Source organism: Ascaphus truei, chromosome 1 (genome assembly GCF_040206685.1).
Source record: "Ascaphus truei isolate aAscTru1 chromosome 1, aAscTru1.hap1, whole genome shotgun sequence".
NCBI classification, from domain to species: Eukaryota; Metazoa; Chordata; class Amphibia; order Anura; family Ascaphidae; genus Ascaphus; species Ascaphus truei.
In genome coordinates, this window is record NC_134483.1 from 445,018,752 (window position 1) to 445,035,577 (window position 16,826).

The following is a 16,826-nucleotide window of genomic DNA, read 5'->3' on the forward strand; positions in this document are numbered from 1 at the left end:
AGCCTAGAAGGCCCAAAGATTGGAAAGCAGAGGCGACAAAGGGCAATGCTGCGCTTGAATAGTTCCAGATCTCCCCACTCTGGACCACAATGTGGAGCCAAGGAGAATCCAGCCCAAGCTGAAATAATGAAGCTAAATGATATGGAACCAAACATAGAACTTTTGGTGAATGACTGGTCTTTAGTCTCAAACGCTGAAGGAACGCTGATGGAGGAAGGTCCAAAAGCCAAACCTGCATAAGACAGAGGTAGCAAAGTACCAGTCTGCAGGCCCAGAAGGCCTGGTAATTGTCCCGAAGGGAAAGTTTTAAACTATAAGACTAGGAAAAAATGGAAAGAGAGGACCTCCTTTGTGGGTGCACGGTAATTGTGCACTGGTCAATCACCCCAGTAGGAATGAGCTGGGGGGGGGGGTATATGTGATGGAGTCACTGTCCTAATTGACTAGAGAGCTAGTAGCTATGGAACTTTCCAGCTCTCAGAGAGTTAATCCCCTAGAATAGACAGCAGCAGCTGCCTAATCAGGCTGGACTCCTGAGTGAATGAGGAAGTGTTTTAAGAGACACAGGATGCTGCTTGACTGTGAGCCAGAGAGAGACTTTTTTCTCCAGAGAAGGGGGGAGATAGAAAATGCTCCCCAGCAAGGAAGGCTGGCACAGTTCCTTAGACCTGCTGGATGGTGGTCACAGTGTCTGCTGGGACTGCCTGGGTTGGCAAACCGAGGAAGAAGGAAGGATGAGAGACCGTGCTGAAGCGGGGATGCCCTGTCATTGGACTTGGAGGAGAGATTCTCTGAGCTCTCGTGGGGCTGAGCTCCCCTAGGAAGGAAGGCCGCACTGAAACGGGGACATCTGTTCAAAACCTGGACTAACAGATAAGCAAAACCCTTTATTGCTGTGTGCGGAGACTGTGTACATTGTTGCATGTGCCAGGGCATGTTTTTTGGGGGGGAACCAGCATAGCTGGCCATCCAGTTAGTAAGGGTTAAAGCAACAGTGTAGTTAGTTTTCCCTAAAGGGAATAAGTGTTATTTTTATCAATTTGTTTTGACTTAAAGTGACGGTGTTTAAAAATGTGTAGTGTCACTACTGGAGAAATAAACCGCTGAAGGTTGTGGGCTGAGTGCCCCTTGTGTGTATACACGTGTTTGTCCCCCTTTTATACAAAACAAACCTTAGAAGACTGCCAGGAAGAGCCTGGGAAAGCGGCAGCGCTACATAAAGGGAGTTGTTTTATATATCTATATCGAGAGAGATTTTTTTTTTTTTTTAAATGTGTGATTGCGTTTAACAAAATAGCATGCGACTTAGAACGTAAGATAAATATGTATGATCATCACTATGGTTGATAAGTAAGCTCCCACCTCCTCCAGCCATAGAGCAGTTGCTGTAATGCAGTTATGATGTAATATCCAAGAACATTTCAACTGGAAGCTCTTGGTTTTGGGAGTTGCCTAGTAATTACTAATCTTTGAGAAGTGCAGTGCGGAGGATTGACGCTCCATTATTACTCCTTGTGATTAAGCTAGAATGGCAAAAATATCACCCGAGGTACCCTGAATAGAAATACACACGAACATATTTATGTATGTATAGAGACAAAGAGACAGCCCAGTAACTCCCACAGGATCCTTTCTCAAGACACCCACACAGTGCAATATACAAAGATACAACATTGGCAAACACAGAATATAAAGATATTCATGAAGCTGTGTAGCAATCGGCGCTAAATATCATATACCTTGGCCAAAAATCCTAAAAGTTGAATACTGTAAAATGTAAATATCAACTAATAATATTAGTAGCTAATAAAATCACTTTTTATATTTTGAATACAACGCACTCGCGCACACGCACACACACGCACAAAATAGGCCCATCAATAATAGTGTCTCCAATATCATAAACATGCAAAAGTGTGCACAAAAAAAGATATAATTCTCTCTCAAACTTGCACACAGTCCCTGCAAGCCCAGAACCCACTACTATAGATAGATAGATAGATAGATAGATAGATGTTTAAGTGCTGCTAGGTACTTGCCCAATACAGGGGTGCGCAAACTGTAGGGGGGGGCGGGGGCACAGTGCTTACAGAAGCCTTGTGCTCTTCCCCAAGGCATTTAAATTAAATGCTGGTTAATCGCGTGAGGCCTCTGTAACTTCCCTTATCTTGTCTCCGGCGACGTGACCCCGCTGCATCATTTGACGCCGGAGACAAGGTAAGGAGGGGGAGGATAGCAGGCAGGGGGGCGCAGACTGAAAAGTTTGCGCACCCCTGGCCTAATGTATCTAAAAAAGCCCCAATGCTACATCAAACGTGGCAAATTAAGTTAAATACTACATCTGTTGTTCTTCTCATAAGTAAGTGCCATAAGTCGGTCCTTTGACCAAAGCATTAAAAGCCTGCAACCACATCAAGGTTAACCCTTTAGTGCAGGTCCTACACTACCTGCACATTTTCCCTTTTACTGGAGGAAGAAGTCCATTGGGATTTTTCTTTTTTGTTCTTTATCAAACTTGCAATATATATTCCAGCTGATAGTACATAGAAAAGTCCAATATTTTAGAAGATGAGTCCAAATGGCAGATCAAAATGGAGATATGTCTGCGGCTTATTGGATAAACCAAATCCCCATGGTAATCTACAAGAAAGCACACGCTTGCTTCATAGTGTAATGCAATTTACTAAAAAAAAAAAAAAGTAGACAATCTGCAATGTTACCAGCCGGTGATTCCTGGAGTATGAAAGGGTGAGTCACTGAAATTGATCATCTAAAGTCCCATTACTGCATCATATACAGCATACATCTTGCACACTGCCTGGTTCTCTGCCTCTCCGATCCCAAGGGTTGTCTTTACCAGAACATGGCTCACGTTTTTTTTTAACTGTGACGTCATTGAGGGGTGGATCCTAGCTGCAGAGAACCAGGCAGTGTGCATGCTATTTATGGCGCACTTCCTCTGATTATAACGCATACCACCCACGTTGTCTGTACCGGCAGTGCATTTTGGTGTCTCCTTTTTAAAGGCACTGTCACTCACCAGGATGAGGAACAAAGACATGCGTCTGGGACTTGCTTGTCAGGCTTCGCTAAAAAAATGCTAAAACAATCACAATTGTTGCTGTTTTTACTAATCCTCCCAATCGGCAATTTTCCACTTTGGGCTGAGAGGGACAATTGGTATTGCACTTTAGTAAATACACCCCATAATTTGGAACATAGAACTCACAGGTCAAAGAATGATTAGGTAGTACTGTATGTATGTACATTATATAGATCGTGCACTCTAATACAGTCACTAATAACTAAAACATGACGGGCCCCCTCCGTTTTCTACATGAGTAGGACTCCTGAGGCAAATACAGAACTGTCGCTACTCCTGTCCACTGCTAATGAGTGCCAGAATGCAACTCCAGTGTGTCAACTCTAGCCCTGGATTACACCCACAAGTAGAAGGGCTGCAAAACAGAGCCAGCAAGGCTATTCTACAGTAAGTAAGGAGGGTTAAGCAACGTGTTTGATCAGGGAGTAATAACTGGTACTAGGGATATGGTAGAATATGTATGTCCTGGTCGTATCGGCCCTCCTCACAGCGTCCTCTACTGAGGCGCATGCCAAAAACAGCATACAATACATAGAAACAAAGTCAGCACTCAGATTTGAAAAAAGTCTTATAAATGTATTGCACCAGCAGTGAAATCAAAGTTTCGGACCCCAACCGGGCCTTTATCAGGATGTTATTACATACAAAGCACACTATATAGCCTCCTCCAGGAGGATAGATACACACATCAAAACTGAAACACAAAGAAAAACAGCGCAAAAAAACCTCATAGTGTAGTAAGTTTAAAAATTATATTTATAATAAAGGTGAATATTGCACGTACATCAAGAATAAAAATATATAGCAGGACATGTTACCACTCGACGGACTGCAACGCTGGAACACGCCGTGGTCGCTTGGACTTCTCTCCTCCAGTAGCAGGGGCCAGGAGTATGCTCTCTTTACTCCGGTCTGGGGTGTCTCACTTCGTGGTGAAGGTGCAGCTGCCGCTGTTGCAGAGAGGATGATTCCTCTTGCCGGTTCCGGGTTGCAACGAAGTGAGGCACCCCAAACCGTAGTAAAGAGAGCATACTCCTGGCCCCTGCTACTGGAGGAGAGAAGTCCAAGCTACTACGGCGTGTTCCAGCGTTGCAGTGGTCGAGTGGTAACATGTCCCTAACATGTCCTGCTATATATTTTTATTCTTGATGTACGTGCAATATTCACCTTTACTATAAATATAATTTTTAAACTTACTACACTGAGGTTTTTTTGCGCTGTTTCTTTTTGTTTCTGTATTAGCCTTGGTATGCTGATCCATTCCATGATAACAGCAGCATATACCTCATCCTAAAAAGGTTGTTTATTCATTTTTTAAAAGGGTCACATTTGTACTAGTTCACAAGCACTTATTAACAATTTATGAGCGCAGATCACTATTTCTCACACATCAAAACTAAAAGAACGAAAGATGTACAAAAGTTACAGTCATATAATTGAAGTATTGTTGCCCACAGTTTACAGGAGGTGAAAAATCTTAGTAGCCAGTAATGCATCTGGGAATAAAGTGCCCGTATATAAATAAACATGTCCTAAGATGCTTGTAGACAGCAGAGAGAGAAATATATATACAAAGGGCAAAAACCAGAATCCCATTATGGCAATATACAGAATAGGGGTACACTTGTAAGGTGTTTTATCCAGCATGTCAGTGAAAACAGGCAGCTAAAGTATACACCATCTTAGTCTATATACAGTATAGACAAGGAACAAATCGGGCACTCCTAGTACTGTGTGTGTATATATTTAGTGACATATTGCAATGCTTTGTTCTATTTATAGGACGTTCCCACTTTGCAACATATCCTCATTTGTAAAAATTGAAGATGGAAAGCGTAGCTGCGAAAAGATGCGTAACAAACGATAGGATATACAACATAGTGCAGATAAAAATGTGAAGCCATAGTGATCAGGGCTAAGTTACTAAGCCTATTTTAGACAATATGGGTCCTTTTCTTAATTGGTTCAGAAGAAAATATTTTGCAATCAATACACGAACCAAATGATTTCACAATGAGGTATGTAAGCAGAATGAATAAGGGTGTGTAAATGCAGGTTGTATGTAAGACTGCCCCATTGCCTAGCTGCAGTAGACACAATGTTAGGACACTGGACTTGATTAAAATGAGCCACGGTTTCTGGTATTCATAGCTTTGATTTACTTTTCCTGTGCTGATGGGTGCTCAGTAATGTCAGTCTTGACTGGTATGATCAAGTAATCGTAACCTTCTTGTTCAACAGATACAAGTCATTGACAATGATAAAATCAGCAGAGCGGGCCAGGTCTACACGACAAATGTCAGAGGACAAGTCCCTCCTCTCATAACCACGGAGTGTGTGATTCAAGATCAAGGTAATGAATTACCCGAACAGAAAGGTAAAATACTGCTGTAACTCTATAATGCACCTCTCATGCTGTGTGTAGTGTGAGCATAGCATTATAGCTTGTAAGGGGCTTGCAACACAGTACTGCGTCCTGTCTTGCAAGCTCATTCTGGGGATTGCTTGGAAGAGATGAAGCTGAAAGTCATTGTGCAGATTGCTCATAATTACATGTTTTTGAATTTTCCAGGGAATGCCAGCCCACGTTTCATTAGATGTACAACATATTGCTTTCCGACCTCTGCTGATATGGCTAAGCAGTCTCAGATCCCACTCGCTGCTGTCATCAAGCCTTTGGCTGTGGTTCCCCCAAGTGAGGTAAGAGGCTGAGCAGCCAGCCCAGCACAAATGATTGATTAAAGCTTATGACTTCACCATCCAATGGGACATTTCATCTCCTTTGTAGCGTGAGAAGTTGTTGCTTCTCTTCAGTATATACACTATACACAATGTTAACTTAATTTTACACTATTTCAACATCTATCATAATTGCATCTTTTTTTTTTTTTTTTTTACTCATAGAAGTGTGAGAAAATATACAGCTAAACAAAAAATCTTCAGATACATCTTCTCAAGTCAGTGGAGCAATTGGCTCAACCTCTGATTAATGAAAGCATTTTAACATGATAAATGATGGTTATTACAGTATTTGCTAAAACATGGTTGCGTTTTAAGATCTTCCACGCATTAGTGACCCAACTTTCATGTTTTGGTAGTGTGTGCCCAGCACGGGGCTATGTGAACATGATTTAATTTTACGAATACATGCATCCATGATTACATTATATATCTATATATATCTATGTGATGTGCGCACTACGGGCTCTGTGATGTTGTCCGGGCTGACATAGTTTCAATGCGGCTGTATCCACGTTCAGAGATGGAACCTCCCCTGGATGATGTAGCGTATGTTTGCTGCTGCTATTGATGCATTCGCGGGACTGTTTGGATACTGCGGACCTGATATTGTTTGGGCTGGCATGGATTAAGTGGGGCTATGTTTACATTTTATAAACGGACCCTCCCCTGGATGACATAATGGGAGGCGTCTACCTTGCTGCAGCTGCACGCCTTACTATGATGACACGCTGTAGCCTTCAGTAGCTCATTACTTATTCACTGCTACTACCGGTGTACTCGCAAGACTTCAAGTACAGTGCTATCAGTGGGCGGTTGTGATTGGAGCAATGCTCGTTGACAAACCAATAGGAACTTTGGTTACATCTCATGCTGGATAGACCATCTCACTAGTATGTAGCGTCACTTTGCTCCTTATGATTCAGCTGTTCATGTTCTCTGTTCACAATCTTATTGGTCAACGCTAATTGATTTTGTGTATTTAAACCCTAACTGGACGTTACTTTATTAAGCCCCTTGAAGAAGCAAAGGGTGCGAAACGCCGCGTCGGGCTTGTCTTTGTTTGTACTCCCCTTGGATCCCTTTCATCGGCTGTGAACTCTTTCTGCAACAATGACACAAAATGTCTTCTTGCCTTTCTTACAATCCTAGGACTCCTTACAAGGACATTACACTCATGATTTTCTGCAAGTATATATAATGATTCATTTATTTCATTAGTGGTGACCTTTTGTTATTTACTTGCTTTTTTTTTAGTGACCTAGGTGGTACTGTTTTTGGCAACTACTACTAGCAGCAGTTAATAGTTCACAGCACACAGCTGTTGTAATAATATTATTTTGACCGGCCGGTCTTTATATATCTCAGGAGGTTATTTGTCTCTTTTTTTTTTCACCTGAGTAGTAAGATCCTGTTTTTTCTATATCTACTAAGGATCTTAGTATCACCCTGATATTTATACATTTCCACAGTTGTTGAGACCCTCTGGGGATTGTTTTATATTTATATCTGTTTAGTGTTTTCCATGTCCATTAATAAACATTTTTTCATTATTATTGTTGCTTGAGTGCTTTTAGTGGGACACTTTTATTTTTTATTTTTTTTTATTTTCATAGATATATATATATCTATCTATGAAAAAAAAAAAAAAAAAAAAAGGTGTCCCACTAAAAGCACTCAAGCAACAATAATAATGAATATATATATATATATATATATATATATATATATATATATATATATATATACACACACACTGTATATGCTTTTGTTAAAAATACAAGGGGACTTGTATTGTGTTAGAGAGAACTAAATGTGACTATTGCACGATTCTACTATGTGCTGGATAATTATTTTTAAAATGGAAAGCACTCTTACTGTGCGTACCGTACTTAAAGTAGTAGAATTTAGAAGAACAATGAAAGCAGCAATACCATCTGGGATATATATTTTTATTTTTACATATATGGAAGTGGAAGTCCCCAGAGCTGAACCATGGTATTTTCAGCTAAGGAGATCCCCTGGTTCCTTATGCATTTACCATGGTAATTGCTGGTGAAGGGCTCCCTCTTGGTGAAACATGGCTGAAAACTTAATGTATAGAGCAATTTCTGCCCTTCTCTTCCATCTTCTTGATTTGTTTTAGATGTGTGGGATTCCAAGAAAAATTGACAAATTTGTATACTTATTTTCTTTTTCAAGTTCAAAAAAACACCCACCTTTCCTCACAGAGATCAACATTATGCATATTAAAAGAAAAAGTGCATCTGACGCATGACTACATTTTTGTGTCCTTTTTGCAACAAAATGTTTGACGCTGCTCACTCCCAGAAGACGTGATTCCCGACAGGACTTAATGCAGCAGCAATTTAATGTTTACTTATAGCAAGACATTTTGGGTGTCTCTTTGTCCATGTAACTAAAAGTGGCCTTCGTCCGCAAGACTGGTGTAGCTTAGCTGGTTGAGTGCAAGAGCTTTAGGATTGATGATCTGGCACATGTTAAACTTAAGAGTTGGCTTACCAGAAAGGGACAGACAAGAACTGCCACTAACCAATCAAGTAAAAGTAAACCTGTATACACCACCATTGTTGTGTATATTTAGTTTTGCTTATTTATAGGGTTCTGATACATCTAAGCATGAAGAGAAATAAACAGTAGTTCAGTGCTCTGCACCTTTATGTACAGTCAGTTGTGAGTATGTTCTCCATGTATCCATGCTTGGCTGCAATGGATGTTATCATGCAGCAGCTCAAAAGTTCCTAACAGCTAAACCAGGGGTCTCCAAACTACAGCCCCGGGGGCCACATCAGGCCCCCCACAAGATTTTATCCGGTCCACAGCAACTTGAAATATATATATTTTTGCTCATTATATATCATAATTATATATCATAATTTCCCAGTGTAAGCACGGCATCCTTTCTTTGTAATTGTCACATTTCTCTTTTGTTCTGAATCATATCATGCTGATTACCCCCAAAAAGATCCATATAAAACTTCTTCTTTCCTTTATAAAATATATAACAATTATAAAAAAAAGATTTTTTTTTTCTTTGACCCGCGAAAAGGTGTAGAATATACGATGTGTCCCTCGTACTGAAAAGATTGGAGACCACTGAGCTAAACTATTGCAGGAACTTTTGTTGCCTCTCAACGCTGATAACGGTGCTGCTAAAGTGATTTACAGGAACATCGGGCTTTTATTAAGGAGTCTAAGCATTGCAGACACAGAAGTGCCAGCTCATCTCTCTCATAACATTTGCCATTACGGCATGGCTTCAGAAAAGAGCCCTTCTTTCTCTGTAAGGTTCCTTCGGTGCTATTTCTGTTGCTTTAAGATGTCCAGTAAGGCACACGTTTTTGTTCCTGGAAACCTGAACTGGACGTGTTTGTTTATGTGAATTTTTAAGAATAGCTGTGTGGCTTGACGTGATTCATTTTCTTATGCCTCTGTTATAGCAACAGGACATAAACGTTAAGAGCTTTCAGATTCACCAGACAAGCTCAGTGAAAGTGTGAGATAACTGCTTTAGCTTTCGTATACACTTCTTCTTAATCATTTTAACGCCTCGCTTTTCAGTGAGCTGCTGTCCTCTCTGGCATTTATGGGGTTAAGCACTCTAGTTTTAAACACTTTCTTGTTGCAACAGTTTGTACCAAAATGCTCCAGAAAGCCGATGCATGCAGTTCCCATCCACCAGGTTTTTGTCTTTTGTTTTGTTTAACACTTGTATTCAGTGTTTGTTATTATGTTAGCTCTTTAAATTAGAAAATGTTAAAATAACAAAATAGAAGAGGGGTAACCTATTAGGCAATCCAGTTACTTTGACCTGTTGCTGTACAATATTTTATATTATGTCAATGTCTGTGCTCGTGGTTAATGCTCAGTCTGAAGACAACAAGACTGCAGCTAGGTCATCAAATTGGCCTTAAGCTTGGGGGCTCTCAGCTGCCAAACTCTGTCCATGTGTGAAATCTTGGTGTTATCCTTGACTGTGACTTGACTCTTTAACAGTTGTCATCAAATCTTCATTCTTCCACCTAAAGAACATAGCCAGGATTAAGCACTTGGAGCACCTTATGCACAGTGCACTCTACCTGGAGCTTCCGGAAAAAGAGCTGCGCCGCCTGTAGATGGTGCAGAATTCTGTGGCCAGGTTGTTAACTAACCAGTCCTGTTCTTGCCACATGACAGCTGTTCTCCGTTCTCTTCCCTGGCTGCCTGTGAAATGGCAAATTTATTTCAAAATTTGCTTGTCTACATTCAAAGCACTGCATGACCAGGGTCCCAGCTGTCTGAAAGAGCTTTTAGTTCTCCACACTCACATTTGCTCACTTCAATCTACAGATGAAGGACTCCTAACAGTTTCCAGAAACTCCTTAACTTCCTTTGGGTCCCGAGCTTTTAGCCACACTGCTCCCCCTCTGGAACCGTCTGCAGCGTATGTATAGTTCGATAGGCCCTTTCTCTGGAGCCACAATCTGCCAGGCATTGAATGAATATAGTACCGTTCCATCCTGTATTGTATCTTTCCTTGTGTTTGGTCTCGTTTATAACGGATATGGGAGGGTGAGGGGAGAGGGATTGGGAAGGCCCTACTTGGCTGCTTACATAAGTGATAGAAACTACAAGTGGTGCTATTAGGGATGGATAGTGGCGATAAGAGAAACAGTGTAAGGATCCCTTTAGATGCACTCACTTATGCTGAAAATCAAAATAATACAATTTTATTGATAGAAAACATAAACTGATTAAAACCTTGAAAGTAGCGCTAATCTTTGACAGCCAAAGGATATAGTATCAGTGATCAAGTGATAGTAGCATGGTTATACCTCCTAAATGGTCCTATACCATATATTGTACTAAGTGGTAAGGTTGCTCTTACACTACACCATAAGTGGGTGTTTTATGAGTAAGTTACTGACAATAGGTAACGTCGGAGTTCCCAGAAATGACTGGACAGTTAAGTAATATTTGACCGACCTAGGTATGTAGTAGACCTGATTACCAGATAATCTGAGCAGGTCGATTAGAGATACCAATGAACTCTAACTGTGCAGACAGTATAGTCACCTGCTGCAATAAATAGACCAAAACTATTCACACATTTTGGTCAGCTACCCCAATGAAGGGTTAATTACCACAGATATCATGCAGACAGCATGTAATCGTCTGCTGAAATAGATTTACCAAAGCAATTCACACACGTCAGGCTGTTACTTTGGCTCTAATAATATGGTGAAGGGTTAATTGTCATGGAGCTCTGTGACAAAAAGAGGAGTATACTGCTGTTTGCAGTGTTATATACTAACGTGTATAGGGCTGCTGTGTATTACCTTGTGAGCCCCATGGTGGAGGAGAGGCTGGATATATTACCCACAGATTGTCTGCTAGGTTGTAAACCACTACAGCTGGAGGTACACTGCTAAAAATCCCCTCTCTTGCTAGTGAGATCCACGTATGGGCCACATCATAGTTAGCTATTAGCTTGCTAGTACTCAGCTAAGATAGACCAAACACCTTCATGTCGGTCGCGCTACTGACGTCATACCCGACGCGCGTTTCGTCCTGCTGGGAACTTCTTTGGTGGAGAGCAAAGAAAACAGCAGAGATGTACTGTAGATAACACCTTATCTACAGTACATCTCTTCTGTGTTTTTTTTTGCTCTCCCTTACACTGTTTTAGCCATAGATTCCTTTGCAAATCAGTATTGCTGATCTGAGGAAGAGCGGAGAACACTCGAAAGCTTGTGTGTGTGTGTGTGTGTGTGTGTGTGTGTCTCTCTCTCTCAATACAGACTTACCTTGGGCCAGGCCAGGCGCTGCACATTTCCCCCGACCTGCTGGTCGGGGTCAGGCCCCGACTCTCAGCTGCCTATAAGCCTCTTCCTTTCTCTACCCCACACCGCCGAGCTTCCACTGACGGGGCTCTCTGACGTCCGCGCGCCAGAAGTAAGCGGGGCCTGGCCAGAGGTCAGGGGGAAATGTACGGCGCCTGCTGGGCCCCCCCAAGCTGCGGGCCCGGGACACCAACCCTTGCAGACCCCCTTCTGTTGGCGGCCCTGGAATCAAGACTGAAATGGATTATATCCTAACCAACAAGAAACACGTTATTGGAGACTGCACAGAACTTAACCGTTTTGACACAAGGAGGGATCACCCATTGGTTCGCTGTAAATTACACCTGAATGCAAAGTTGGAAAGAGCAAAACTGGATAAAAAGACCAAAACGATCAACATCCATAACCTCAAGAATAACCGAGCATTTAAACGTACTGAAAAATTGCTGCAGCTTGCTCAAAATGCATGGCAACACGTTTAACAATTATGAATAACTTATGAAGATTGTAGTTGAAAGCGGATTAAAAAAAACTTGACTCACTAATAAAAAAAATAAAAAAGGGTAATAAAAAAGGATAATAAAATATCTGAGACCATAAGTAGTTACTGAGGAGATTACAAGAAGTTACACAAGCCCAGGATGCGAGAACAATAATTGAGAACGCAGAACTGTGAAAGACGATCCGTAAATATATAACTGAAGATGTAAGGAAATGTATCTATGATATGGTGAAGGCTGTCGGAGATAAAAGCTTAAAGAAGACGAAGCAGAAATTCATGAGTGGGAAGAAGCTAATCATTGCACTCAAACAAAACGATGGATCAACAATAAAATACTGTGAAGGTATCATACAAATTGAGGATTTCTACATGAGAACACTGATGAAAATGGGATGGAGGGCCTGTGGAAGAAATGAGACCATCTTTTAAGGCAACTTTCCACTGTCTGAAGAGGAAAGTTTTTGACCAGTGTATTCTGCATGTGCTCATGTATGGAGGAAGAAACCTGGACCCTAAAGGCAAAGATAATTTAGGAGCTTCAGACAACACAAAGTATTATGGAAAAGATGTATGCTGGGTTTTACCCAAAGACAGGAAAAATAATGATTAGGTTCAAAACTAAACTAACGTTTGACATCATAAGGGTGAAGAAATTTAAATGGCAATGGGCCGGACATATCGCAAAAAGTAATGACTGTTGTTGGACAAAGATGATACTGTACTTGACTGAATTCCAAGGGATATTAAAATTCCAAGATGATGACCAAAAGTAAGATGGGAGAGACTTGTGTGGCTCTTGCAGAGGAATAGACCAGAAATCATTTGACAATCCACAACTATTAAGTTCTCAATCGCCCCATGGGACGGGCTTAAATTCAAATACAGATAGAAAGAGAAGAAAAAAGGAGCACTGCGACAATAGATAACTGGAGGCAAGTGGTACCAAAAATTACAAAACTTTATTGAGGCATAGCCTAACAATTAAAAAGAAACCTCTAACGTGTTTCTCGCCTGGGGCGCTTTATCAAAGACTCTTTGGATATGAGGGCGGTACTACCCCTGTGGGTGGTGTTATTTTGATTAATAAATTCTGTTTTTAACCACCTGGCTCCCTGGCAGTGTACTGCCGTTTCTCCTTTTTCTCTACATTGGTTCTTCTCATCAGTGGCTGGACACGCCATCAGGGACTCTTGAGGCTCAGGAGTGGGTAAGCAATTAACTTCATTTCTTATCTTTGACATGTGCAACACCAGTTTTTATTTAGTTTGACTCCAATGAGTTAACTACAAGTGGTTTTATTTTTCATCTTGTTGGTTCACTTCAGGAGACACTTTATTATCAACTGACTGGTTTGGTAATTTTGCTATTCTTCATACCCACTCCTCAATAGAGCATTACTCCAGAACCTGTATTACATAAAAAGTCAAGGACTCGTATATTCCGGACACTTTTTGAGCAATCACATCTATATATATATTTTCACCAACAGACCACACAGCTATGGCTGATTTATCTCTTACTTTTCCTATAGAGAATTAGTAGTATTTTTAGTTTTTAAAGAGCCAACCTACTCATCTACATCTCCAACATCGGAGGAGAGGTAGATTTGGGTGTCATCAGCATAGGGATGATACTGAGAACAGTGAGTTTATTGGTTTGCTAAAAAAGGAGGTATAGAGTGAGAAAACTGCAGAATCCAGGACACAGCTTTGAGGGAACCAAACAATACGTGAGCGTGAGGAGACACCAAAGACGGAAACTCTGAGGAAGTGATTAGGATAGGTAGGTTGGGAACGAGGCTGTGTCAGAGTCCAATAGAGTGAAAAGTGTACATGGCACAAGAATGATCAACAATGTCAAACAGCAGAGAGGTCCAGGTGAATAAGTAATGACAAATGACCCTTAGAATGACTGGTAAGTCATTGGCAGTAGCATTATCTGTAGACCTTCAGTAATGAAGAAATCTGGATCATAATCTTTTTGTCTAATTAGGGTTGAGGTATTCTATGGTTATTATATTTACCTACCGTATGTTGGGCTGGGACGCCACAACACAACCTGCAAGTACATGGACAGCATGTCCATTTCATCCGACTTCCAATTTTCTAGTATTGTCCTCAAAGATATACTTCTGCTTTGTGAATATGATGTCCTGGTTCTTAATATAGCAGTAAGAGATCGCATTCATGCAAACACAGTGCCACCGGTTTTACTTTGCCTGACTTGGCTTTGTTCATAAAGTTCTCTTTTATTGCAATCCAAAACATTCCTCGGACGGTCCTACCTGATATTAACTACCATTAGTCCACAAAGCAGATTACTTCTTTTGGCTACAAGAAAATCAAGACTGTTACTGATATGTTTCCCCATTTCATGTTCACTTAATACACAAAGTATTGTGTGACTAAACTATTTGGTGCAATAAAGGCCAATCGTTTGTTCTAGGCAGTGTACAGAGGTTTTCTTGTCTTTGTTTGATGGTAATTTATACTGTATAGGGCAGGCCCGGCCAATTCCAGTCCTCAAGTCCCACCAACAGGTCAGGTTTTCAGGATATCCCTGCTTCAGCGCAGGTGACTCCGTAAAAGACTAAGCAGGGATATCCTGAAAACCTGACCTGTTGGTGGGACTTGAGGACTGGAGTTGGCCACCCCTGGTGTAGAGTCACGAAAGTGTGCTTCCCATGTCTTTCATTGCATGTAGAAAGTTTCCTTCTTTGTCTTTGAAAATTACAGGAGGGATTTACAGGAGGGATTTATAATTCAGGTTTTCAAGCATTGCTTTAGATATCATTTTCAGTGTCAAAACCGTAATACAGTACATGCCTGTAGCATTCTGTATATGTCAGTATGCAACCGTTCCCATCATTACTGACAAAGTATGATGAGCGTTAATGAATGTTTGTCAAAGAGGAAATTAAAATATCTCAATGTTTCCATGCATAATAGTATGTGCCATTATAGATTGGAGGTCTTGTTTTGAGATCAGTGTTGGTAATCATTTTATTGCCAAAGAGATTAGTAGTAAGCTGCAGTTTGGCTATAAAGGAGGTTTCAGTTGTTTATCGCTAAATATTTTAAACTGACGACAACTCTAAATATACCTCCAAAATGCCATGCAGGTAGTTAGGCCATCGGGCCTGATTGAGCAAAAGCAGATAACTGAACAAATAAATAATTCATTGGCTTGGCAACTATCTGCACCAGCCGCTCCAGAAAGAAATGTAATGCTGCATTTGATCGGTCCCAGTGACTTGGGATGTAGTCTCCACAAAGAGTACATTTATAAGTGTTATCTTCCTGCAGCCACAACTTGAGCTATGGATGATGACAAGAGCCTTGTTATGTAGAACAAAGATGCAGACTAGTGACAGGTTATTATGCATGTCACTGTGAGTACCTTGAGGTTATTCTCACATTGAAACAAGATAAGCTTCCAAAGTGTTTCAAAATGCAGTAACGTTTGCGTCACTTCTATTAGCGCGGGGGTTTCTGTTACTAAAAGCATAGTTATTGTATTTAACTATATTATACACATCTGATCCATGGTAATGGACACATTTTGGAACACACAAATTCTAATGCTAAATGAATTACTGTATTTAATGGGATGCTGGCTCTCAGGCCTTGTTTGTATTCAAGCTTCAAAATAGCCTATACGACAAATTAAAATAACTTGCTCCATTTATCGAATCACTATTTATGTTCCAAAAAAACAAACTAGTTTAACAAAAATTGTTTTCTTGTGTACACATCTGAATTACATAGTTGTTTTTCAGTGAGAAAAAATTGATCAGTGAAGCTCCTCTCCCCCCTCTCGTTAAACAGGTTTTGCGCTGAATGTAAAACTTTCTTATATTTATGCCTAACAGAAAATGGAGCAATGTGCCAACACAAACTTGTATTCACACTTTAAGTTGACACTGTGGTGATGATGGGGTTAATCAGGCCATTAATAAAGGCATTATACCCGGCTGATTAACCCTAAATTGCATTGGGACTGAAGGGGTTAACTGTATGTGCACCACACTGCTGTTTCCCCTACACCATCTTTCTTGTCCCCATTTTGCAGTCCATTCCCTAGCTGCAGTAATAGGAATGTATACAAACTGTTCCAATTGGTTTTGAGACACAAGAGGGAGCTGTGAGCGTTAAACCAAGCGCAGATTGAAGACGCGTGGCTATGTAAGGGTGGCCGCATTTGAAAGTATAGGGATCACTTTCTAAGCTTTCGACCTCGCAACCGCAAGGTTAATTGAGTAAGTGGTTTGCGGTCTAGCTGAAGTGGTTTCTGTCAATGTATCCGCTACCTTGTTAGCGTCATAACTTGAAAGAGGGAAAGTCAATTGACGTGAGAGTCGGGTTAAACCGCAAAACCACATCATAGCTTGTTCAATTAAATAAGCTAACTCGCGAATGGCATAAGCTAGCACTCTAATTTTTGGAGTGCAGTAAGGAATAAAGAAACCACACACACACAACATTTATAGTAGTGGCACAAGCAGAACATATTGTTTTAATAAACTGTGTTATACGGTTGGTTTTAAATGTGAAGGCAGGAAAACTTTTTTCTGCAAGCCCGGGAAAAATCCTTTGGCATGCAAATATGCTAAGGGTGAATGAACTGGAGGCTCTTTCAA

General features: G+C 40.8%; 1 protein-coding gene across 3 annotated transcripts in view; it reads left to right on the forward strand.

Annotated features, from left to right (window-relative positions):
* SEC24D (SEC24 homolog D, COPII component) overlaps nt 1-16,826 on the forward strand; it is a 106,554-nt gene that overhangs the window by 26,443 nt on the left and 63,285 nt on the right. For all 3 annotated transcript variants that reach the window (XM_075616323.1, XM_075616332.1, XM_075616341.1), the window contains exons 7-8: nt 5,345-5,456; nt 5,676-5,803. In XM_075616323.1, the coding sequence (XP_075472438.1) occupies nt 5,345-5,456; nt 5,676-5,803 (240 nt within the window). The remainder of the gene's footprint in view (nt 1-5,344; nt 5,457-5,675; nt 5,804-16,826) is intronic.